General features: G+C 42.0%; 1 protein-coding gene across 4 annotated transcripts in view; it reads left to right on the top strand.

Moving 5' to 3' along the window:
• Nucleotides 1-26,421, top strand: part of ide (insulin-degrading enzyme) — a 120,032-nt gene that overhangs the window by 22,748 nt on the left and 70,863 nt on the right. For all 4 annotated transcript variants that reach the window (XM_078223520.1, XM_078223518.1, XM_078223517.1 and 1 more), the window contains exons 6-11: nucleotides 9,607-9,719; nucleotides 17,429-17,591; nucleotides 18,881-18,973; nucleotides 19,584-19,675; nucleotides 20,719-20,799; nucleotides 22,196-22,299. In XM_078223520.1, the coding sequence (XP_078079646.1) occupies nucleotides 9,607-9,719; nucleotides 17,429-17,591; nucleotides 18,881-18,973; nucleotides 19,584-19,675; nucleotides 20,719-20,799; nucleotides 22,196-22,299 (646 nt within the window). The remainder of the gene's footprint in view (nucleotides 1-9,606; nucleotides 9,720-17,428; nucleotides 17,592-18,880; nucleotides 18,974-19,583; nucleotides 19,676-20,718; nucleotides 20,800-22,195; nucleotides 22,300-26,421) is intronic.

Genomic DNA, 26,421 nt, shown 5'->3' with positions numbered 1-26,421 from the left:
TTGCTGTAAATGTTTCTATAGATATGAGAGGAGAAAAAGATTGACTGTAAGGGATGTACATTTGTCTTCAACAAACGAGAATTTATGATGGGGGAACAAAGAAATGGCTGACCAACTGAATACATTGGGTTCTAGCTTCACAAAGGAGGACACAAATAACGTATCAGCAATGTTGGGGATCATGGTTTAGTGAGAGCGAGGAACTGAAGGAGATCAGTATTATTAGAGAAATGGTGTTTGAGGAAACTGATGGGATTGAAGGCCAATAAATCCCCCAGGGCCTGATAATCTACATCCCAGAATGTTAAAGTGGCTGGAGGAAATGGTCATCTTTCAAGATTCTATAGACTCTGGAACAGTTCCTACAAATTGAAAAGAATGTAACCCCACGGTTTTAAAAAAGGATGCAAGAGAAAACGGGGAATTATAGATCAGTAAGCCTGTGGGGGGGAAAAATCTGTTATCAAAGATTTTGTAGCAAAACAGTAGCAGGATTGGACACAGTCAGCATGGATTAATGAAAGGGAAATCATGCTTGACAAATCTACTGGAATTCTTCGATATAACCACTGTTTTCCAAGATTTCGGGTCCTTTTTCTGCCTATCACTACTACTTCTCCTTTTATTGACTTTTGTTCTTAGCTTGATTCTCTCTCCTCTGACTCCTTGCATAGGTTCCCATTCCCCCGCCATTTTGGTTTAAATGCAAATTTTAATTTCTGTAAGCAAACGGTCTCCAGTTACACAACAGTGCAGATCAAGTTGAGGAGATTTGATGCGGTCTCTCAAAATGTTGAAGTTTTTAATGGAATGAATAAGGAAAAACTATTTCTTGTCACAAGGGGTCCTGTCATCTGAGGGAGTGAACTTGGGACACTTTGTCATAGAATTTTTGATCTGTGTGCCCCTGGGTGGTAGATTAGAAGTTGGTGGGGATTGTAACACTACAAGGTACAATTGGTTCCTGCCAAGTCGCAAGGGTGTGACCCTTGGAGTGTTTTGATAGGCCCCTAGATCTGTTCTGTTCAAGGGTCAGTGAACAAGTTATTTTTGATGTAACCTGCCAACCAACAAGTGCCACAGACAAAAAGGACAGAAATGGGTCCCATTTAAGTTAAAGAGCTGTGGGGAGCAGAATTGGGGCAAAGGTATCCATAGAATCTTTATTGTGCAGAAGGAAGTCATTAGGTCCATTGAGTCTGCATTGACTCTCCAGAAGAGCATCTTGCCCAGTGTAACCATGCGCATTTACCATGGCCAATCCACCTAACCTGCACATCTTTGGACTGTGGGAAGAAACCAAAGTACCTGGTGGAAACCCACACAGGGAGAATATGCAAATCACCCAAGGCTGAATCAAACCTGGGTCCCTGGTGCTGTGCAGCAATAGTGCTAACCATTATGCTGCACTTGGAGCAGTGATGTTCTGCTTGGCATGGCCATAGATCTGAAAATGTGCTTGGAGTTTGAGTGTACTCCGAATTCCTTCTTCCTGGATTCCATGAGGTGATGTGGAGATGTCGGTGTTGGACTGGGGTGAACACGGTAAGAAGTCTCACAACACCAGGTTAAAGTCCACCAGGTTAAAGTCCAACAGGTTTATTTGGTAGCAAATACAATAAGCTTTCGGAGCACTGCTCCTTCGTCAGATGGAGTGGAAATGTGCTCTCAAACAGTGCAAACAGACAAAATCAAGTTGCAGAATACTGATTAGAATGCGAATCCTACCGCCAGCCAGGTCTTAAAGGTACAGACAATGTGGGTGGAGGGAACATTAAACACAGGTTAAAGAAATGTGTATTGTCTCCAGACAGAACAGCTAGTGAGATTCTACAAGCCCAGGAGGCAAGCTGTGGGGGTTACTGATAATGTGACATAAATCCAACATCCCGGTTTAGGCCGTCCTCATGTGTGCGGAACTTGGCTATCAGTTTCTGCTCAGCGACTCTGCACTGTCGTGTGTCGTGAAGGCTGCCTTGGAGAACACTTACCTGAAGATCCAAGGCTGAATGCCTGTGACTGCTGAAGTGCTCCCCCACAGGAAGAGAACAGTCTTGCCTGGTGATTGTCGAGCGGTGTTCATTCATCCGTTGTCGTAGTGTCTGCATGGTTTCCCCAATGTACCATGCCTCGGGACATCCTTTCCTGCAGCGTATCAGGTAGACAATGTTGGCCGAGTTGCATGAGTAGTACCGTGTACCTGGTAGATGGTGTTCTCACGTGAGATGATGGCATCCGTGTCGATGATCCGGCACGTCTTGCAGAGGTTGCTGTGGCAGGGTTGTGTGGTGTCGTGGTCACTGTTCTCCTGAAGGCTGGGTAGTTTGCTGCGGACAATGGTCTGTTTGAGGTTGCGTGGTTGTTTGAAGGCAAGAAGTGGGGGTGTGGGGATGGCCTTGGCGAGATGTTCGTCGTCTTCAATGATATGTTGAAGGCTCCGGAGGAGATGCTGTAGCTTCTCCGCTCTGGGGAAGTACTGGACGACGAAGGGTACTCTGTCCACCGTGTCCCGTGTTTGTCTTCTGAGGAGGTCAGTGCGGTTTTTCGCTGTGGCGCGTCGGAACTGTTGATCGATGAGTCGAGCGCCATATCCTGTTGTTATGAGGGCATCTTTCAGCGTCTGGAGGTGTCTGTTGCGATCCTCCTCATCTGTGCAGATCCTGTGTATTCGGAGGGCTTGTCCGTAGGGGATGGCTTCTTTAACATGTTTAGGGTGGAAGCTGGAGCAGTGGAGCATCATGAGGTTATCCGTGGGCTTGCGGTACAGTGAGGTGCTGAGGTGACCGTCCTTAATGGAGATGCGTGTGTCCAAGAATGCAACCGATTCCGGAGAGTAGTCCATGGTGAGTCTGATGGTGGGATGGAACTTGTTGATGTCATCATATAGTTGTTTCAGTGATTGCTCACCATGACTCCAAAGGAAGAAAATATCATCAATGTATCTAGTGTATAGCATCGGTTGAAAGTCTTGTGCAGTGAAGAAGTCTTGTTCGAACCTGTGCATGAAGATGTTGACATATTGAGGTGCGAATTTGGTCCCCACGGCTGTTCCGTGTGTCTGGATGAAAAACTGGTTGTTGAAGGTGAAGACATTGTGGTCCAGGATGAAGCGGATGAGTTGTAAAATTGCATCTGGAAACTGGCAGTTGACGGCATTGAGTACTGAGGCCGTTGCAGCAATGCCATCATTGTGGGGGATGCTGGTGTAGAGTGCCGATACATCCATTGTGACGAGGAGTGCTCCTGGTTCAACTGCTCCATGTGTGCTGAGTTTCTGTAGGAAGTCTGTAGTGTCGCGACAAAAGCTGGGTGTTCTTTGTACAATGGGTTTCAAGATGCCCTCGACATAGCCGGAGAGGTTCTCGCACAGGGTCCCATTGCCTGAAACTATGGGACGGCCGGGTGTGTTTGCCTTGTGTATCTTTGGGAGGCAGTAGAGATCTCCAACATGTGGAGTACGTGGGATGAGAGCACGGAGGGTGTTTTGAAGGTCCGGATCAAAGGTTTTGATCAGAGTGTTGAGTTGACGGGTGTGTTCTTTGGTCGGATCTGTGGCTAACTGTCTGTAGTGTTCCTCGTTCAGTTGTCGGTACACTTCTTTGCAGTAATCCGTTCTGTTCAGTGTGACGATGGCCCCTCCTTTGTCTGCTGGTTTGATGACAATGTTGCAGTTGGTCTTGAGAGCGTGGATGGCGTGGCGTTGTGCTTGGGTGATGTTCGGGGCTGTCTTGTGAGTGCGGCTGATGAATTTGGTGTTGACGCACCTCCTGATGGCTTGGGCATACATGTCAAGTCGAGGGCAGCGGCCTTCCGGAGGAGTCCAATTCAACTCTTTCCTTTTCGGTTGCACTGCGGATCTCTGTCTGCTGTTCCGGTTCATTGGCTGTCTCATTGTGTTCGCTGTTGGCCTCTTGGGGGTTTGTGGAAGAATTCCCACAGCCTCATTTGCCTGATGAATTCCTCTGTGTCCGCTGCGAGACTGATGGGGTCTATTTTGGTAGTGGGACAAAAGTTGAGCCCTCGGCTGAGAACTTCGATTTCATCTGGCTGAAGTGTGTAGTCCGATAAGTTGACAATGGACTTTCCTGCAGTGATACTGTTTTCTACTTGGTACCGGGGGAGGCTTGGTTGCTGCTGGTGGTGATGCCGAGTTTCTCGAGTTTCCTGTTCTTGGTGTGCATGTAGATGGTGTAGTTCCTTTGTCTCGTCTGCTCGGCAGAGTTTCGCAGCTGGTCTGCGTCCCGAGCGCAAGTTTTGAATATGGATTCGATCTTGGTTTCCAGGCTGCGGTGTTTGCTGTAGAGCTGGTGCTTGAGGAGTGAGAGAGGTGCGACGGCAAAGTCTCTCGGGGTAGTCTGTTATAGGTTGACCTGAGTGGGTTCGTGATCTGTAGTCCTTTCGGTATCTTGTCTGCTTTCTTGCACGTTTGTAGAAACTTGATGTCTGTGTCGATATGCGCGATCTTCTTGGAGATCCTCTCCACTTGGAGCCGGCAGTTTGCGGTGTCAATGGTAGTCATGATGTGGAGATGCTGGTGTTGGACTGGGGTGAACACGGTAAGAAGTCTCACAACACCAGGTTAAAGTCCAACAGGTTTATTTGGTAGCAAATACCATAAGCTTTCGGAGCACTGCTCCTTCGTCAGATGGAAAGCTCTGAAAACAGTGGACAGAGTACCCTTCGTCGTCCAGTACTTTCCCGGAGCGGAGAAGCTACGGCATCTCCTCCAGAGCCTTCAACATGTCATTGATGAAGACGAACATCTCGCCAAGGCCATCCCCACACCCCCACTTCTTGCCTTCAAACAACCATGCAACCTCAAACCGACCGTTGTCCGCAGCAAACTACCCAGCCTTCAGGAGAACAGTGACCACAACACCACACAACCCTGCCACAGCAACCTCTGCAAGACGTGCCGGATCATCGACACGGATGCCACCTCGCGTGAGAACACCATCTACCAGGTACACGGTACCTACTCTTGCAACTCGGCCAACATTGTCTACCTGATACGCTGCAGGAAAGGATGTCCCGAGGCATGGTACATTGGGGAAACCATGCAGACACTACGACAACGGATGAATGAACACCGCTCGACAATCACCAGGCAAGACTGTTCTCTTCCTGTGGGGGAGCACTTCAGCAGTCACGGGCATTCAGCCTTGGATCTTCAGGTAAGCGTTCTCCAAGGGGGCCTTCACGACATATGATGGTGCAGAGTCGCTGAGCAGAAACTGATAGCCAAGTTCCGCACACATGAGGACGGCCTAAACCGGGATGTTGGATTTATGTCACATTATCAGTAACCCCACAGCTTGCCTCCTGGGCTTGTAGAATCTCACTAGCTGTTCTGTCTGGAGACAATACACATCTCTCTAACCTGTGTTGAATGTTCCCTCCACCCACATTGTCTGTACCTTTAAGACCTGGCTGGCTGTAGGATTCGCATTCTAATCAGTATTCTGCAACTTGATTTTGTCTGTTTGCACTGTTTGAGAGCACATTTCCACTCCATCTGACGAAGGAGCAGTGCTCCGAAAGCTTATTGTATTTGCTACCAAATAAACCTGTTGGACTTTAACCTGGCGTTGTGAGACTTCTTTCCATGAGGTGGACATTGTTAAAAGTGAGTGGGAGCAATATTTGGAGAGAATTCTGAGAAGACATCTTCAAAAGTGGAGCTGGGAATTCTTTCAATTAGATTGTTTGTTTGATTTGGTATTTACTGACATCTGGTGGGTTCTTGAGAATTCCTTGGACTCTGTCTTAGTCGTATCTGGCAGTGTGGTGTGTTTGACCACTGTTATCTGTTAATTCACATGTACCTCATAGTTCCCTGAGTATAAGCAACACATTGTAAATTGTTTTATCTTTCTGAATTTATGCAGTTAAGTTTGTTTAAAACCCTTGGAATCTTGTGGCTTTGTTCCAAAAGTAGGTGTGTTGAATATTCCCTTTCATCTGCTTTAAACAAAATAAATTGGTCCCCAACTGTATCTTGCCCTGACGTTATGACTTGTGCCAAAAGACATTGACTGACTGTTTCAGTGCTTTCCAGGTTGGTCTCCCAACATCCACCATACAAAAACTTGAGCTCATCCAAACTCTGTCTGCTAAGTCATACCAACTCCTCCATGTGCTTGCTGATCTACATTGGTTCCTTGTCCTGCATCCTGTTTTTTTTTTTAAACAATTCCCATCCTTGTTTTCACATCCCTCCATGGCCTTGCTCCTCTTCATCCCTGCAATATCTTCCAAACTGCAACCCTCTGAGATGTTTACCTCTTGCACATTCTTGATTTTCATTGCTCCACATTGGTGACTGTGCCTTCAATTGCCTGGGTGCTAAACTCGAGGAATTCTCGTTCTGAGCCTCTGCCTCCTATTTTAAGACACATCTTAAAAGCTGTGTGATTTAAGCTTTTGATCATGTACCGTAATATCTCCTTCTGCTATTTTTGTTTCATGTTCCTCTTGTTAAAGGAGTTATATAAATCTAGTTTGTTGTTTGTTTTACCACAGAGTTGTTGAAATGGAAACCATTGCATCTTTTAAGATACAGGGCTATAGGGAGAGAATGGTACAATGAGCCATTTTGGTTTGCTGTAGCAAAAGAAAAACTGACATGGGCACAATGGGTTAAATGGCCTTTTTTATTGCAATACAGGAAGGAGACTTGTGTGAAGCTTAAACACCGGCACAGACCTATCTGCCGGCTGGCCTTGTTTCTATACTGGCTGTAACTTCCAAGCTCCACTGCGTCATACTGGGGGTTACCCCAAAGGTGCACTGGGGAATCCCCTTCGGAAGTTCACAGGTAAGGTTTGCACAGTAATTGCCCAGAAGAGCAAATTTCCTCTGGGCAATTGCCCCGCACTGGGAACCATCCGCAAAGGTGATTTAAGTTTTCAACTTTGGATGGTTCTGACTAGGATACATCAATTAAAACCTCTCCTGACTATGGGGAGCTATTCTACAGACCTACAGGACCTGAGCACCACCTTCCCCACTCCTCTGCTTTCCCCACACCCTCCCAATCCTATCCACTTGCCTTTTCTCTGGCCTAAAAGGACCTTTTAACTTGTCTGGTTTACAGCAGTTAGTGTGGACTCCGCAACCGACAGAGCTGCTCTTCAAACGCTAGCCCCCAGGGACTCTGATCTCACCTGACCTGGGTCTGAAGCTTGGGCAAAATAAGATAGAAAAAAGATAAGGTTAAAAAGACTAGGAGCTGAGTGACCGTCCGACTTGAATTGGAAGTTCAGGCCCTTATGTCCACATCTATCAAGGATTCTAACATTTTGATGAGAGAAAATAATAACTGAAATTTCTTGAAGCAGCATGGCATATTTGTCAGGAGTCAGCAGTACCATTGTTAGAAAGTAACAATGACGAGCAGAACATCTGATAGCATGCACCAAATATTTTATTTATGGGAACTAATATTGTATTCAAACTGTAAATCTTGGACTTAAGTGCTTGCTAATTTTTTTAACAAGATATCTAAAATCCTCTTTCTTATGAAATAAGAACTTGTAATTGATTTGTCTGCTTCTGCAGTTTACCACTAGCAATTGATCTATTTTTCCTCTTTTGGGAATTAATTACTAGTTGAACGAGTATATGGTCGAATACTTTAATGTAGTAGGGAAGAGGCCATGGCCTTCAACATTGGAGGCAGTCTGAAGATTTGAATGTGTTTTCCTTTTCTAATTTTTTTTGTTAAATTAACCATAAGCACAGTTGCCTACGGTTCATTGTTGGGACATTGAGTACTTGAACTAAATTATATTTCAAGATTGTCAGCATTTCTCTAAAGGAAAATTCCACTGATTTGAGCAACAGAGGGTTAGATGTTGGAGTTACGTAGCTGGATTGGAGTTTGAGTAAATCGATATCTTCAATTAATAGGTACAATTGATTAAGCTATTTTTATTTACATTTGGTTTGACTAAAAGCAAGTTATGGATTCAGAAATCCAAGTTGGATTTAAAATGAGCTTTTATACACAACAGCATTTCCCATGGCAGCTAATTATCATAGAATAGAACCCTAGAATGCAGAAGGAGGCCATTCGGCCCATTGAGTTTGCACCAACCACAATCTCACCCAGGCCCTATCCCCATAACCCTATGCATTTACCCTAGCTAGTCCTCTTGACTAATCCACCCAACCAGCACATCTTTGGACTGTGGGAGGAAATTCACGCAGACACACACAATGTGCAAACTCCACACAGACATTACTTTCCCTACTTTAGAAGGGATGAATCCCAATTTTAAAAAACAGTTTATTGTTAAAACAGCAGGATACTGTAAATAACATTTCCTTTTTTCCTAAAGAAACAGAACATGTATGGTGGCACGGTGGCAGCATAGCGGTTAGCACGGCTGCCTCGCAGCGCCAAGGGCCTGGGTCACTGCGGAATCTGCACGTTCTCCCTGTGTGTGGATTTCCTCCGGGTACTCCGGTTCCTCCCGCAGTCCGAAAGACGTGCTGGTTAGGTGTATTAACCACGCTTAAATTCTCCCTCTGTACCCAAACAGGCGTCAGAGTGTGGCGACTTGGGGATTTTCACTAACTTCATTGCAGTGTTAATGTAAGCCTACTTGTGACACTAATAAGTAAACTTCTAAACTAAAAACAATGCATTTTGTTACTTCCATATCTATGTTTTGGTGTCCAGCTGGGAGCCAGTGAAGCTCCCATCATTAACAGAAATGGCCTTGAAATTTGGCATCTTATTTGGTAAATGGAGTTGCTTCTGGTATATCTTCAATAGTTCTGAAGATCTGTTTTGCTTGCTAAACATTGCCATAATACACAAATTTCGACTGTGGGTGAGGGCTAGTTAAAAATAAAACATTTAACTGTGAATAAAAATGCCTTGAGTGGAAGTAAAAAAAAAAGTGAACAAGAGGGTACTCCTTTTTTTCAAAAAGAACATCCCCTTATATTAAAGTAACACTCAGGAGATTTTACTTTAATGTTCATGTAACATTTCAAACCCTTATGATAGCTTGGATCAGGCCTTTTTCCTGCCTGGTTGGCCTAGTTTTGTTACTGATAGGGCACTATGTTAATTCTCTCAATCAAAAATGTTGATGGATTGATCCAGAAGCTTGTTTTTTAACCTTCTAAATAAATTTATTCTTTATTCCCCTTATGGTTCTCCACACCCATCTATTGCAGCTATCTCTATTTACACTGCACCCAATGCTGATACCTGTCTTTAGCAATTTAATTGGCTTAAGGTAATTCTCAAAGGATACAATTGCTAAGACATTGGACACACTGATCAATGAATTCCACACCAGTTAGTGAGAACCATGACTTCAGACCAGCTCAACTGGTGAGATACTGAGAAACTGTAATGACTATGAGGAGAAGTAGCTTTTTATGGTTTTATTTTAAACTTCTTCCCCACTCTATGGATTTATAGTTTCTGCTAAGAATAGATGACCTTTAAAATGGAGAGTTAAATTTGAGCAATATGGCTGCAACTGACCTGGATTTTTACAGCAGTTGTCAAAGATAGGACTTGGAGCTTCATGTTAGCAATGTGAAATGTGATTTGTGTGTTCAAATGATCTATATTGGTTCCAGAATCCTTGGATGAGCTGACTAACCTGGTGGTAAAGCTATTCGCTGAAGTGGAAAACAAACATTTGCCTGTCCCGGAATATTCTGAGCATCCTTTCCAGGAAGAGCACCTGAAGGTAGTTGTATGACTTTGGTTAAATTTTTTTAAACCCCCCCCCCCTTTTTAAATTTTCCTTGCTATTTATAAATTTATCTTCGTACAGATCTTCAATCAGCAAGCTTCACGGTTATGAACAGACAAGGGCATTTTTCAGTTTGCTTAACACTGTTTTGAAACTTGTTAATGCACTGAAGCTTGGTTTGTTGGGTATACTTTTTAATGTAGTTTGGAAAATAAGCAGAAATTGACTAACGTTTTTAGTGGAGAACTGTGAAGTCAAGAAAAAGGTGTTACTTTTATGTTAGTGTGACAATTTTAATGGAAACTGTGGTGGTAAAGCTTTGCCAGTACTCACAACTAGGAATTTAATATGAATTATTATTCAGGGTTTAGGTGGATAAAACTTCAATATTCAAAAATAGATGTCAGGTCACTCACTACCTGTAGTCTCAGAAACTTGCATTTTGTGTCATAGAATTTGAACACATGGCTGCACACTTGGTGCCTAAAAGGGAAGTAATGGACTGGCAGTTGACAAATTGCCTAGTTCACAAATTGGGTACCTAGCTTGGATGTTTTTGATAATGGATTAATCTTGTACGTTTTCCAGCAAGACCACTATGAAATGGTGTACTGATGCAGCACTGTAGCTGCCTACATTTTAGTGATATGCAACAAAATTCCAACATATTCTGCATAAGACTTGCAATTCCTGCATTGCATTTATATAATTTTCTTCTTGTAAATATTCGAGCATAGAATGGAAGTATTGTTTTCTGTTTTATTGTATTACTCATTTGGTGTGAGATTTCCTCAATGCTATATTTAACCGTTAACAAATTTGATGGAGATTTTTGACAATGTCTGATTTAGTTAAATGTAATAAGTGCGATGAGCTTGTTTTTCAAAAGGTATTTTATAAGGAGGCTAACAGTAACCGTGTAAACACTGTTACTTGTAAGTGAAGGTAGATCCAGCCATAAAACGATATTTTAGGAATTGTTAAAAACTAAAAGTTTTAAAATTGTAAAGACATAAGTTGGATATCAGGTAAAGTACTTTTTTACAGTTTTGGGTTGCCTAGCATAGGAAGGACATTAACGCCATTGAACTTTTGGAGCATAGATCTATGAAAATGATGCTAGGCATGTGCAACTAAAGTTGGGGGGAAAGATTTATTGAGTGCTTAAAATATTTTGAGAGCTGTTGAATTGGGAAAAACTGATTTCCTTGGGTTCTGGGAATTGATGATAAAGCATTTAGTTCAAAATTGCCTTGAGGGAGAAAGTTAAGAAATTTTTTGCTTTTTTTTTTGCAAAGTGTGGACAAATTCAAGTTTGTTACATTCTTGAGGAAAATTGGATAACGAGTTGAATTGAAGAAATATGGAGAGATGAGGGAAATGGGATTCTTTTTTGATTTGGCGAAGAACTGGGGCACTTATGATGACCTAGTACCACCTTTTGTGCAGAAAACATTTAATTGTATGCCACATCATTGACAGAACTCCAGATGAAAATGCTTGCCAGTGCATTTCTACATAGTCTTGACACTTTATCATCTGTCCCTCCTTTACCTATAATTTTCAGAAGTTGTGTCCCTCTGTGACCACCGTCAATGAATCTTGGACAATGATTGTTTTGCAAAAGTGAGGCCAAAAGTATTGGTTCATGTGGTGTTGTCTGCCCATCATCACCACCTTCTCCTTGCTCTGTCAGAGAATTCTGTATTTGGAAATGATTGGATCAAGTGGTCTGACAAATGGAAACTAGAGAACACAAGATGGGTAGATGATAATGGCCATTTGTTTCATTTTGACTGTTCCTGAAAGATCTTACAATTATTGACCCAATCTCTAGTGCATCCAACTATTGCTTAACATTTTTACATTTGCTGCACTACCCAGAAATCCACTTTTGAGGTTTTCTCTTTTGCATTAAGAATGCATTCCTGGCATCAATCATAGGTTTACCTTCCATTGTTATGAAATTATTTCTATTTGTATCACAATTTTGGGCTTAGCTTTTTTCTGCTGTTTAACCCAGTTTGTGTAGGTCCTAAATACAACTCATTTTGAAAGATCAGAAGCTTACGATTCCTGATTGCTCAAAAAAATTGTTTTGACACTAGAGACCAATGACTGCTTTTCTCTAAACTATCCAAAGATGTGCAAGTTAGGCGGATTGGCCATAATAAATTGACCCTTAGTGCCAGCAGGATTAGCAGGGTAGATGCGTGCAGGTATAGGGCTTGGGTGGGATTGTGGTCAGTGGCCAAATGGACTCCTTCTGCACTGTAGGATTCTATGGTTCTATCACTTATTTATTTTTTTCCTTTTGGTGGCATAACAGGGCAAATTGTTTGGTGTCGTCTGTCCAGCGTGCTATATCATTTAATCATCTTTTACTCTTCCATTTGCACCACTGATTGGAATGGAGCGAGCAAGGAATTGTCTGTTGCACCCCTCTGGATAGTCTAAAGTACTTCATGGTCATAAATCATTTTGAAGTAGTCATTGTGTAACTGGATGCAGGAGTTATTTTGTGCACAGCAATACAAGAAATTACTGGTTTTATTGGAGTTGGGGAGAAGAATGTTGGCCAGGAGACTGGAAAATACCTTGTTGTTGTTCATGCAGTGCTCGGTATTTAAGAGATTACTTCTTGGAGTATAGCATTCCCTCAGTATAGTATTAAATTATTGGTCGAATGCCATTCTGAAATCCTAGACTGAAATAAGAAGCTGTAATCTTCAAACAGAGTGAAACCACAGATCAAGCTGTTTTTGGCTGTGCAGTTCAGCATTTCTTTTATCTTGTTGAGTCTAATGTGTTACTGATTTTAAAAAAAAAATCTCCTATGTACAGATCTTTGCAAATGTAATCTTTCATTGTTACACTCAAATGTTTTATTAATCTCCCTTCCTAATTCCATCACTGGTTCAGATGTTCCTTCTAGTTTGGTATTTGTCTAAATTTGCATTTGGCCTCTGAATCTAAGTTATTAATCTAAATTAGAAACCGGTATAGGAGAGAAAGAAACATCACAAAGTTAGCAGCATTAGAGACAATATTTGAGGCACTAAGCTGTGAAATGGTGAATTGGTCATAAGGAATCCCTTTGGATTGAACGGCAAAATGACAATGACCCCAGGAATAACAATATATTGGAAAATGCTAGACAGGGGCAAGGCAATTTGAGAATGAAATTTGTAGACAAAGTATAGAAGCAATGCTTCTCTTGATCCTGCACTGTTGCTCTGGGAGCTCTCAAGATCTGTTCTTAGTCCCTCCTCTTTATCTACATGCTGCTTCTTAGAACCATAGAAAATTACAGCTCAGAAACAGGCCTTTTGCCCCTTCTTGTCTGTGCCGAACCATTTTATGCCTAGTCCCACTGACCTGCACTTAGAAGAAATCATAGAAACCCTACAGTACAGAAAGAGGCCATTCGGCCCATCGAGTCTGCACCGACCACAATCCCACCCAGGCCCTACCCCCATATCCCTACATATTTTACCCGCTAATCCACGCATCCCAGGACACTTAAGGGGCAATTTTAGCATGGCCAATCAACCTAACCCGCACATCTTTGGAGTGTGGGAGGAAACCAGAGTACCCGGAGGAAACCCACGCAGACACGAGGAGAATGTGCAAACTCCACACAGACAGTGACCCAAGCCGGGAATCGAACCCAGGTCCCTGGAGCTGTGAAGCAGCAGTGCTAACCACTGTGCTACCGTGCCGCCCACTTGGACCATATCCCTCCACACCCCTCTCATCCATGAACCCGTCCAAGTTTTTCTTAAATGTTAAAAGTGACCCCGCATTTACCACTTTATCTGGCAGCTCATTCCACACTCCCACCACTCTCTGCGTGAAGAAGCCCCCCCTAATATTCCCTTTAAACTTTTCTCCTTTCACCCTTAACCCATGCCCTCTGGTTTTTTTCTCCCCTAGCCTCAGCGGAAAAAGCCTGCTTGCATTCACTCTATCTATACCCATCAAAATCTTATACACCTCTATCAAATCTCCCCTCAATCTTCTACGCTCCAGGGAATAAAGTCCTAACCTATTCAATCTCTCTCTGTAACTCAGCTTCTCAAGTCCCGGCAACATCCTTGTGAACCTTCTCTGCACTCTTTCAATCTTATTTACATCCTTCCTGTAACTAGGTGACCAAAACTGTACACAATACTCCAAATACGGCCTCACCAATGCCTTATATAACCTTACCATAACACTCCCAACTTTTATACTCGATACTCCGATTTATAAAGGCCAATGTACCAAAGGCACTCTTTACGACCCTATCCACCTGTGACGTCACTTTTAGGGAATTCTGTACCTGTATTCCCAGATCCCTCTGTTCAACTGCACTCTTCAGAGTCCTACCATTTACCCTGTACGTTCTACTTTGATTTGTCCTTCCAAAGTGCAATATCTCACACTTGTCTGCGTTAAATTCCATTTGCCATTGGGCCATTCCCACTCCTTTGCTCATCTTGGTGATGTCATGCACAGAAATGGGGTTTGTTTCGACATGTATGTTGGCGCACAGCTCTACCATTCTGTTAACCACCTTCACTGCCTTCATACTGTCATTAATTTTTAAATCTGACCTCAACCTTGAATGGACTGAATTTTCTCCAGTCTTCCTGAAGTTTGGCTGACATGATCAGCTTTGGACATGAGCTTACCATCAACTCTATCCCATTCCTTGGCCTCAAACTATTGACAACCACAGAATCCTTTCTGACCCTGAACTGAGCTTCTGATCCTGTTGACCTCTCCCAAAAGCATAACTGCCTTTGCCTCAGTCCATTGTCATTGAAGCCCCCCTCAATGCTTTAGGAAGAGGAACAATTCTATTTGAACCCCTCAAACCTGTCTGTCCATTCAATCAGATCATGATAGAGGCAAGTTACAAATCAATCAATCCACTTCGATTCCGTATCTATTTATACTCCTGTCCAACAAAAGCTTGTTAACCTCATTAACTTGAGCTAGTACCTGCTACTTTTGTGGGCCAGCATTAATTTTAACATTGTCTCCTGGTCCTAAGTTTCCTCATCTATCCTACCAATTTCTTTCAAAATCAGAAATCTTATCAGGAAATACAAGTCTAGTTCATATACTCTTTCCTCATTACTTGGGACCTTGTAACATTTTTCACCAAATATTCCAAAACTAATGTATCCTTTTCAGAAGTGCAGTGTCCAGAACTGTACCTAGTACTCCATATTTGGTCTGACCACTGCTTTGTATAGCTGGAGCAAAACTTCCTTCACTTTCAACTCCAGCTCTCATTACAAAGGCTAACGCTGCATTAACCTTTTTTCAGATTTTCCTTTTTATACCCGCTAGTGCATTTTAGTAATGTTTCACCTGGTCTGCGTTTGGTCTCCCTGGGAGAGGTGACTGCTTTGTGGACCTTCTCTGTTCAGTCTCCAAGCATAATCCCAAGCTTCCTGTTGCTTGTCATTTCAGTTCTTCATCTTGCTCCCACTCTGATCTTTCTGTCTTTGGCCTGCTACAGTGTTCCAACAAAGATCAATGCAAGATCGAGCACTTCCTCTTTATGCTTAAGCATTTCATAACTTTCTGCATTTGTCATTGAGTTAAATTTTAGGTCATTAGCCCTGATCATTTTGTGTTTATTGCTAGTTCAATTCTTTTGATTCATTCGTAATCCTTGCATTCAAACAGCTGCTGTCCTATCTTCAGACCTTGGGCTTGGGCCATTCCCACTCCTTTGCTCTCAGCATCATTAAGTCTTTTGGCAATTTCAATTGTCCTGCCCACCTTTCTATCATAGACCACCTTTTTCCTCTTTCCTGCCCCTCCCCCACTTCCTATTGCATTTCTAATTTTCCTCCATTCTGGTGGAAGGTCGCAGACATGAAATGGTAGCTGTTTCTCCCCATTGGATGCTGCCTGGCCTGTCGAGTAATTCCAGCATTTTCTGCTGATGTTTCCAATTCAGTAAGAAGTTTAACAACACCAGGTTAAAGTCCAACAGGTTTATTTGGTAGCAAAAGCCACACAAGCTTTCGGAGCTCCAAGCCCCTTCAGGTGAGTGGGAATTCTGTTCACAAACAGGGCATATAAAGACACAGACTCAATTTACATGAATAATGGTTGGAATGCGAATACTTACAACTAATCAAGTCTTTAAGATACAAACAATGTGAGTGGAGAGAGCATCAAGACAGGCTAAAAAGATGTGTGTTGTCTCCAGACAACTTGGTATTCGCATTCCAACCATTATTCATGTAAATTGAGTCTGTGTCTTTATATGCCCTGTTTGTGAACAGAATTCCCACTCACCTGAAGAAGGGGCTTGGAGCTCCGAAAGCTTGTGTGGCTTTTGCTACCAAATAAACCTGTTGGATTTTAACCTGGTGTTGTTAAACTTCTTACTGTGTTTACCCCAGTCCAACGCCGGCATCTCCACATGATGTTTCCAATTGCCAGTAATTTGCTTTTGTCCCCTTCTCCTTATTGTTAGAGGTATGAAGTCTTTTAATTGTGTTGTTGATTTAAAGTGTATATTTTCTGTCTTTTTCCCTTGCTTGCTCTATCACCCATCTTTTCCAATTTTTACTTTGCTTTCTTTACATGATTTAAATCTAATTATACCTCCTGGTTTAGACTCTGCATGCCTATGAAGATTCTTCACTCTGAAGGACCTTGCTTTTCTTGTCCTACTCCCAGAAATTACAAATGCCCCATTGAGGATGGTAACTGGACCAAATCGTGAATAAAAGCCAGTCTCCATATCATTGATTCACGCGACAGTAACTTCACTGGAAGTTTTAGTCTTTCCTACAACGGCACATTTGTAACACATGCAGTTTACTGACTCTGTATAATGCTTGAAATGATGTGGAGATGCCGGCGTTGGACTGGGGTAAACACAGTAAGAAGTTTAACAACAGGTTAAAGTCCAACAGGTTTATTTGGTAGCAAAAGCCACACAAGCTTTCGAGGCTCTAAGCCCCTTCTTCGGGTGAACAGAATTCCCACTCACCTGAAGAAGGGGCTTAGAGCCTCGAAAGCTTGTGTGGCTTTTGCTACCAAATAAACCTGTTGGACTTTAACCTGGTGTTGTTAAACTTCTTATAATGCTTGAAAACCATTTTTCAATGGACATTAGAAAATCCTGAGAATGGGTTGCTTTGAAAGCTGGATCATATAAAAGCCCAGCTCAAAAACACCCCTCCTCCCCTGCTTTATCAATGCAAGATGTTGAGGAAAGTATGGAAGCATTGCAGTGATTAGCAGGAAAAAGCAGGACACATTTAATCACTGCTAGTAATTGTACTGATCTTCATTGTCATCGTGTTTACAATAGCTTAACTTGCAGGACTGCAGTTTTGCTACAAAAAGGCTGATCACAGTTTAATGATGAATATGTACTCTGCTGTTGCACATACAGTATTTGAGTTTTTTTACAGATGAAATGTTTGCTTCAGTAAATGCAACAAAATTAATTTAGAGTAATATGTGCATTCTTGCACAAATAACTTCAAAGTATTTGGGTTAAAAAAATAATAGTGTGTGACATCTAAAGCTATCCTTGTAACAGCAAAACAAACTCGTGAATTAAGATGACAGCTATTTGCATATGAAAAGTTACTTGCAGTTCAATTTTTAAACCATTAAATGTGCATGAAAAATTGAAGTTTGAATTAATATAATCACTAATGGAACATGTTTTACAGCAACTGTATAAAGTGGTACCTATCAAGGACATCCGGAATCTTTATGTCACTTTTCCTATACCAGATCTTCAGAAATATTACAAATCAAATCCAGGCCATTACCTTGGACATTTAATTGGTCATGAAGGACCAGGGAGTCTTCTGTCAGAACTCAAATCCAAAGGTAATGCTTACATTTTTCCCTTCCTCCATACCCCCCACTTTTTTCCTAAAATCATTTTCAACAGTACATAGAAACCCTTTAATGATCAGTGATACCCTTTAGTTTTCATTGATCATATCAGGATATAGATTTAAAAAAAAAAAATCTTTTTCAAGGAGACACCTGGCCTCCATTTAAATACCTCCCAGTTCGGTGTGACTCCTCTTACAAATCAGGAAAATTTACAAATTACAGATGTTTGAAATGCTTGTTTACATTTGAGGTAGCAAGAAAATGCAAAATTCAGAAATTTGATTACAATGAACTCCCGAATCTCATTTTCAATTTATGGTTTAAATATATAGTTCCATTCCATTACCTTCCCTCCCCCCTCATTCTTTCTTTTATTTACTTACCCACAGCTAAAAAGGGGCATACCAACTTCATGGTGGTGATTGCCTGTTCCTATTCTGTCACTATTTTGTGCACAAATGGACCTTGAGGACTTGCCTGCTTACTTTCCTTGGCAAGGTCAAGAATCAACCATGTAACCAGTCTACGGTTCAAGCCCTATTGCTCTGTAATATTATACAGTGCATTAATTGATATGCTGAACTACCACTTTTCATTGTGTAATATTTTATAGTGCATCAATATATCAATGCAATGCATCATGCTACCATGTGTCGGGACATTATCCTGTAGCATTCTCATGTCACATAACATGATACTTTGCGGTAGTTCATCAATATGGGCAGCACGGGGGCACAGTGGTTAGCACTGCTGCCTCACAGAACCAGGGACTCGGATTCAATTCCAGCCATGGGTGTCTGTGTGGAGTTTGCACATTCTCCTTGTGTCTGCATGAATTTTCTGCGGGTGCCCTGGTTTCCTCCCACAGTCCAAACCTGTGCAGGTTAAGTGGATTGGCCACTTAATTGCCTTTTAGTGACCCAAGGTATGTAGGTTAGGAGGATTGGTGGGGTAAATGCATGGGGTTACGGGGATAGGGCAGGGGGCGGGCCTAGAAAAGATGCTCTGTTGGAGAGTTGGTGCAGACTCGATGGGCCAAATGGCCTTGTTCTGCACTGTAGGTATTCTATATTCTCTCCTGTAATGTCAGTGTAGTAGCGCATCCGTTTGTTATAAAGCACAATTTTGTTAACTGTCTCTAAATGAAGTGTGAAATATGAGCATTTCTCTTTTTTTTTCTCCATGTTCAGTATTCTTTATTATTATGGTAACTCCAGTGAATACCTACGTGATTCAAAGTGAAATGATTTAATAGCTTTTTCCGTGTTGCTTTCCAGGCTGGGTAAACACTCTTGTTGGAGGACAAAAAGAAGGAGCTAAAGGTTTTATGTTTTTCATCATTAATGTGGATCTTACTGAAGAAGGGCTTGGTAAGTATAGTATGCATTTTAGAAGCAACTGTGATTTCTATGTTCTTTTAAACTTCTATTATGCTTGAGTAGCGCATATCAAAAGTTTTGAGATGCCATGTTATAGTTTTGTTTAAATTCTAGAGAAGTTAAATCTGTTTGAAGCAAGGATGTCTTTGAAGTACAGTTGACATCAAACTTGGCAAAAATGAAGCTCCAATTGTACTTGATGTGAGCTGTAGTTTGCATTTATTTTCAGAAACTTGCCCAAGTATGTATTTGGTTTGCAGTGCATTAATGTAGCATTTATGGGAACAGATGTTACTGTTAGGACAGTAATTATTTTTAGCTAGCAGATACTGGCAGAATGAATGTATTTGGGTCTTGCAGTGCAGTCATGATTTATTTGAACAGATAATATTTGGGGAGATGGTGGTGTTATGGTAATGTCACTGGACTAATAACCCAGAGTCCCAGACTAATACTCTGGGGATATGGATTCGAATACCACCATTGACAATTGGTAGGATTTGTATTCAATTAATAAAATCTGGAATATAAAGCTCGTCTTGGTGACCATGAAGCTACCGTTGATCATGTGACTGTCTTTTCTTTCCATACCATTATGCAGTGCATGTTGATGATATAATTCTACACATGTTCCAGTATGTTAATAAACTACGTACAGAAGGGCCACAAGAGTGGGTTTTCAAGGAGTGCAAGGTAATGAACAAAATCTGACTTTATTGATCATTTGAGCTACTTTGCAAATCATAACACTCTGCAGAAAGTAAACAGGGAAAATACCTAGTCAGATGCTCAATATTTGATAATTGACTAAATAAAATAGATCAGAACTTGTGTTCTGCTACTCTTTGTACTGCTAATATTTCACTGAGTATATAATTGGTACCACTAATATTTGGTAATAGGTTTGGCACGTGATTAGCTAGTTTACTCAGAACTGAGGTGTTGCAGATGCAGACTTTGAGATTGTTTTAAAACAATGAATTAACTTCATTAAGGATTGTATCTATTAATGGATTTTTAAAGTTAATTTTCAGAAATAAAATTCACTTTACTGAATAGTAAAGCAGCGTTTACTAGAATTTGGCAAGACAGTGTTACATTATTCAACTCCTCAGATCATTTTCCTTTATAACGGTCTATGTTTATAAACAACAGCAATTTGACTACCTTTTGAGGTAATTTTGAATTGATTTTTATTTATTTTGTTATTTCCCCTCCCATTCTCCTCTTGAAGGTATTGACTTGCTAGAGTATGATCCTGAGAATGGTACGGTTAGGACATTTGGCAGAGTGGCCATTCTTTGTTTTGGGCAGTGAATGTTGATGGGCTATTTATTCTATTTTGGGGGCAGTGTGTCCATGACTGATGTTAGGTCATGCATTTTCCAGCTGGGACCATTGGATAGCCACTGTGATTTGGAATCTATGATATGAGGCCAGCTCTTGCACCCTCTGTCACTCCACCTGAAATCTGATAACTTGGCAGAGATCTGGACCATTCAATTTTTTTTTTGCAGTCATTTACACAATGTGTTTATCAACTGAACTATTGGGACACCGCAGTAGAGTATATCCTAACCTGAGAATCAGTATAGCAATTTTCTATTGTTCTGTGTCTCATTTTTGATATGTGGACTTGAGTGCCTTTTTGTTTCCAAAAGCTGCAGTAATTTATGGATATCTTGAGTTCCTTCAGCAACTGACTATTAATAGCTTTTTATTGTTTTAAAATTTAGGATTTAAATGCTATGGCATTTAGGTTCAAAGATAAAGAACGACCACGTGGCTACACTTCAAGACTTGCTGGCTTGTTGCATGTATGTAAAATTTCCTTCTTTGCTATATTTATTTTTAATGTTATTCCTTTATTTTCTGCAGTACTTTTTAAAACTGTTGTTTTAAGATTAGCCAATTGTTTATTATGTTGCTTTCAACAAACATAATAAACAACAATGTCACAATGAAGGAAGGGGCTAGGGAAAAGAGAAATACTTTCAAACTGTCTCCCACCACCTCTTTTAAACTTAATTCTCCCTAGCAGCTGATGGCTTTGATGCTCAGTGAGATATAGATGCTTCCATTGCTGTCCCTATTTGAAATCATTTTCGTTCTTTCTGGCACTAAGTCACAATTTAACACAATTCTTGCTGAGTGCTGATTCTCAAAAAATTGTTCCCAACTAGCATGTAGAAAGGATTCTGTGGGAGCCTTTTCAGGGTGTGGAGCAGATAGGGTTTTGGGGGTATATTACTCTTGAGTCACAGTTCAGTACTGTATTTTGGCCCTGTATTATGTATCGAACAAAATAGGTATCGTTACTGTCAGAAACTAAACGGTTGTAATTGCATGGCTCATAGGATAACATAAGAGCTCTTTTATTTTGAAAAGATGTGTTGCCTAGTCCACAATATCCAAGTAAGGATTGTTGTACCTGACAACTTGTGTGGGAGCTTTGAGAGTTATATCAGTAATGCATCCTAACAAGATTCATAGTGACTGATTTGGTTGGACAATGTGTGGATTAGCAAAGGGAAAGCAGAAATTCTTAAATATTCTGATCTTGCAGTGGTGGCCTGTTTCTATACATGTAATGTGAATGATGGGGTGCACGTGTGTGCTTAAAGGATTTCTCATTTTGGCTTTGCCAAGAGAGGCCATAGAGCAGAGACCTAGGGTTTCCAAAAGTAAGAGATCTTGTGTAGATTGGGCAGTGCCGAGCCATGCTTTTGTATCCACTTCCTACTTGGGCAGCAGACGGGGTGCACAAAAGTGGTAGGTGGCATAAGAGATTGTTACCTTGTTCAAATCTCTTTGCTCACAATTGAACACAAGTGCTAAATGTAATTGAGCAAACGATAGCCATATCAACTGCAAATTCTCAGCATGCCATATATAGCTTAACAAAAGTAACCTGTGGAAGTAGTTGTATTCAAGTTATTACATATCCATTGTGCTAATAATGCCCAGTGTGTAGTCATTGTCATTTGTTGAACAACCCACTTCAAAGGAAATATATAAGCACTGTAGGGCCAAATTCTTAGCATGGGGACCTGAAGTTTTTAACCAATATTCTGAGATTGCACTGAAAATTTGTCATCTTTTGTTGTGTAAACTTTAACTTGCCATCTGTGAAGATGAGTGTATACAACCCATGATCAATTACGTTGTTAATTTCTTGCTGTATAGTCATATCCTTTTTTTTAAATCTACCAGTACTATCCCATTCATGAAGTACTTGCAGCTGAATACCTGCTGGAAGAGTTTAGGGCTGACTTAATTCAAATGGTACTGGACAAACTGAGACCGGAAACTGTGCGGTAAGTTACTCTTGTACTGTTAGTGGCTGCAAGTGTGAAATAAAACATGAACCCTATATCGTCTTACTGATGTTTTGAAGTTAATAATCTCTGAGGAAGTTAAAGATAGGTTGGTAGCTTCTAAATCAGCCATTTACCAGTGCATATGGATTTTGCTTGCTTGTCAGCAAGTGAGCAGTGCTAGCAATTCATTGTTTTCATTTGCCCATAGAGTTTTTACTGGCTTTTTTAACAGTGGTACATTCCTGTCAGTCAACCATCCCAAATGCAGTGACCCGTACAAGATATTTGGAATCTGTGTGAACAAGGCCAGCAACTTGGGTCATCTTAAGAAATAGAATTGTTCTATTTCATTTTTAAAAAATAAATCATTAGAATTGTTACTGAGCAACACAGAATCTGAATTAGCAAGCGCCAATTTGGAATATTGAATTCATTGACAATCTCAGAAAGAAAACAATTTAAATTTGTTAAGAAAACTCTCCAATAATTGGAAATTAGAAGTAATGAGACACCATTCTTGTAAAAGTCAGTTTACAGCAGTTGTTTGGTGGTAAATTTTGCTGTTGAGTTTAGTGCATGTCATTGAGGTAAGTGCAGAACTTTTAGGGTGTTCAGTGTTTTTGCACAATGATGCCACACAGCCTGAACAAGATGGCACAACTTTCACCAGAAGCCCTAAAAGAAAGTGGAAAAAGTTGTTATCTTGTGTTGGGTTTTTTTGATTATTGTCTCTTTGTGAATGGCCGTTGTGGAGGTATTTGGTTGTCTGATTTACTTTTGAGCTTATTCACATTATCTGCTCCAATTTTTGTTGTAATCCTTCAATGCATGGACATCCTGCTACTGAGTTTAGCAACAATAATCTGCTTTATGCAGCCTCTGCATTATAGAATCCTAGAATGGTTACTGTAAAGGAGGAAGCCATTTGGTGGTCCTTGTCCATGGCAGCTCTCTGCAAGAGAACCCATCTGGTCCTGTCTGCTGCCTTATCCCTGTAGTCCTGCAATTTTTTCCACTTTAGATGAAGAGCCTTGATTGAATCTGCCTCCATCATGTTCTGAGGTAGTGCATTCCAGAACCTAATCACTTGCTGCATAAAGGTTTTCCTCCTGTTGTCAAAGAAAATTACAGCACAGGAACAGGCCTTTTGGCCTTCTAAGCCTGCACTGACCATGCTGCTCGACTGAACTAAAACCCCCTATCCTTCCAGGGACTGTATCCCTCTATTCCCATCCTATTCATGTATTCATCAAGACACCCATTAAATGTCACTGTCATACCTGCTTCCACAACCTAGCCAGCACCTTAAACTTATGCCCCCTAGTAATTGACTCTTCCACCCTCGGAAAAAGCTTCTGACTATCCACTCTGTCTACGCCCCTCAATCTTGTAGACTTCTATCAGGTCGCCCCTCAACCTGCATCGTTCCAGTGAGAACAAACCAAATTTCTCCAACCTCTCCTTGTAACTAACACCCTCCATACCAGGCAACATCCTGGTAGATCTTTCCTGTACCTTCTCCAAAGCTGCCACATCCTTCTGGTAGTGTGGCAGCCAGAATTGAGCATTGTATTCCAAGTGCTGCCTAACTAAGGTTCTATAAAGCTGCAACATGACTTGCCAATTTTTAAACTCAATGCCCCAGCCGATGAAGGCAAGCATGCCATATGCCGCCTTGACTACCTTCTCCACCTGCGTTACCACTTTCAGTGACCTGTGTATCTACACCCAGATTCCTCTGCCTACTAATACTCAAAGGTTCTGCCATTTACTGTATATTTCCTATCTTTATTAGACCTGCCAAAATGCATTACCTCACATTTGTCCTGATTAAACTCCATCTGCCATCTCTCCGCCCAAGTCTCTAACCGACTACATCCTGCTGTATCCTCTTGACAGTCCTCATCGCTACCCGCAAATCCACCAGCCTTTGTGTTGTCTGCAAACTTAGTAATCAAATCAGTTAGTTACATTTTCCTTCATATCATAAGGTCCCTGAGGAATGCCACTTGTCACAGCCCTCCATTCAGAAACTCACCCTTCCACTGCTACCCTCTCTCTTCTATGACCAAGCCAGTTCTGTATCCGTCTTGCCAGCTCACTTATCCTGTGCAACTTCACCTGCTTGCTGTACCAGACTGCCATGAGAGACCTTGTCAAAGGCCTTGCTGAAGTCCATGTAGACAACATCCAGTGCCCTACCCTCATCAACCATCTTCGTCACTTCCTCGAAAAACACTCAAATTCGGGAGACACAACCTTCCCTTCACAAAACCATGCTGCCTCTCGTTAATACGTCCACTTATTTCCAAGTGGGAGTAAATCCTGCCTCAAAGAATCCTGTCGAATAATTTCCCCACCACTGATGTAAGGCCTGTAATTACCTGGATTATTCTTGCTACCCTTCTTGAACAAAGGAACAGCATTGGCTATTCGGCAATCCTCTGGGATCTACCCTGTAAGAAGTTTAACAACACCAGGTTAAAGTCCAACAGGTTTATTTGGTAGCAAAAGCCACACAAGCTTTCGGAGCTCTTAGCCCCTTCTTCAGGTGAGTGGGAATTCTGTTCACAAACAGAGCTTATAAAGACACAGACTCAAATTACATGAATAATGGTTGGAATGCGAATACTTACAACTAATCAAGTCTTTAAGAAGCGAAACAATGTGAGTGGAGAGAGCATCAAGACAGGCTAAAAAGATGTGTATTGTCTCCAGACAAGACAGCCAGTGAAACTCTGCAGGTCCACGCAACTGTGGGAGTTACAAATAGTGTGACATGAACCCAATATCCCGGTTGAGGCCGTCCTCGTGTGTGCGGAACTTGGCTATCAGTTTCTGCTCAGCGACTCTGCGCTGTCGTGTGTCGCGAAGGCCGCCTTGGAGAACGCTTACCCGAATATCAGAGGCCGAATGCCCGTGACCGCTGAAGTGCTCCCCAACAGGAAGAGAACAGTCTTGCCTGGTGATTGTCGAGCGGTGTTCATTCATCCGTTGTCGCAGCGTCTGCATAGTTTCCCCAATGTACCATGCCTCGGGACATCCTTTCTTGCAGCGTATCAGGTAGACAACGTTGGCCGAATTGCAAGAGTATGTACCCTGTAGTCATGGTATGGAGATGCCGGCGTTGGACTGGGGTAAACACAGAAAGAAGTCTCACGACACCAGGTTAAAGTCCAACAGGTTTATTTGGTAGCAAAAGCCACTAGCTTTCGGAGCACTTGCTGCTCCTTCGTCAGGTGAGTGGGAGTTCTGTTCTGACGACACCAAGGTAGGTGGTGTTGTGGATAGTTTGGAGGGATGTCAGAAGTTGCAGCGAGACATGGATAGAATGCAAGACTGGGCGGAGAAGTGGCAGATGGACTTCAACCCGGATAAGTGTGTGGTGATCCATTTTGGCAGATCCAATGGGATGAAGCAGCAGTATAATATGAAGGGTACCATTCTTAGCAGTGTAGAGGATCAGAAGGACCTTGGGGTCCGGGTCCATAGGACTCTTAAATCGGCCTCGCAGGTGGAGGATGCGGTCAAGAAGGCGTACGGCGTACTGGCCTTCATTAATCGAGGGATTGAGTTTAGGAGTCGGGAGATAATGCTGCAGCTTTATAGGACCCTGGTTAGACCCCACTTGGAGTACTGCGCGCAGTTCTGGTCACCTCATTACAGGAAAGATGTTGAAGCCATTGAAAGGGTGCAGAGGAGATTTACAAGGATGTTGCCTGGATTGGGGGGCATGCCTTATGAGGATAGGTTGAGGGAGCTTGGTCTCTTCTCCCTGGAGAGACGAAGGATGAGAGGTGACCTGATAGAGGTTTACAAGATATTGAGAGGTCTGGATAGGGTGGACTCTCAGAGGCTATTTCCAAGGGCTGAAATGGTTGCTACGAGAGGACACAGGTTTAAGGTGCTGGGGGGTAGGTACAGGGGGGATGTCAGGGGTAAGTTTTTCACTCAGAGGGTGGTGGGTGAGTGGAATCGGCTGACGTCGGTGGTGGTGGAGGCAAACTCGTTGGGGTCTTTTAAGAGACTTCTGGATGAGTACATGGGATTTAATGGGATTGAGGGCTATAGATAGGCCTAGAGGTGGGGATGTGATCGGCGCAACTTGTGGGCCGAAGG

The sequence above is a fragment of the Mustelus asterias genome, chromosome 11, assembly GCF_964213995.1.
Source record: "Mustelus asterias chromosome 11, sMusAst1.hap1.1, whole genome shotgun sequence".
Lineage (NCBI taxonomy): Eukaryota > Metazoa > Chordata > Chondrichthyes > Carcharhiniformes > Triakidae > Mustelus > Mustelus asterias.
The sequence above is the reverse complement of the archived record's forward strand: the minus strand, read 5'-3'. Positions and strand labels throughout refer to the sequence as shown.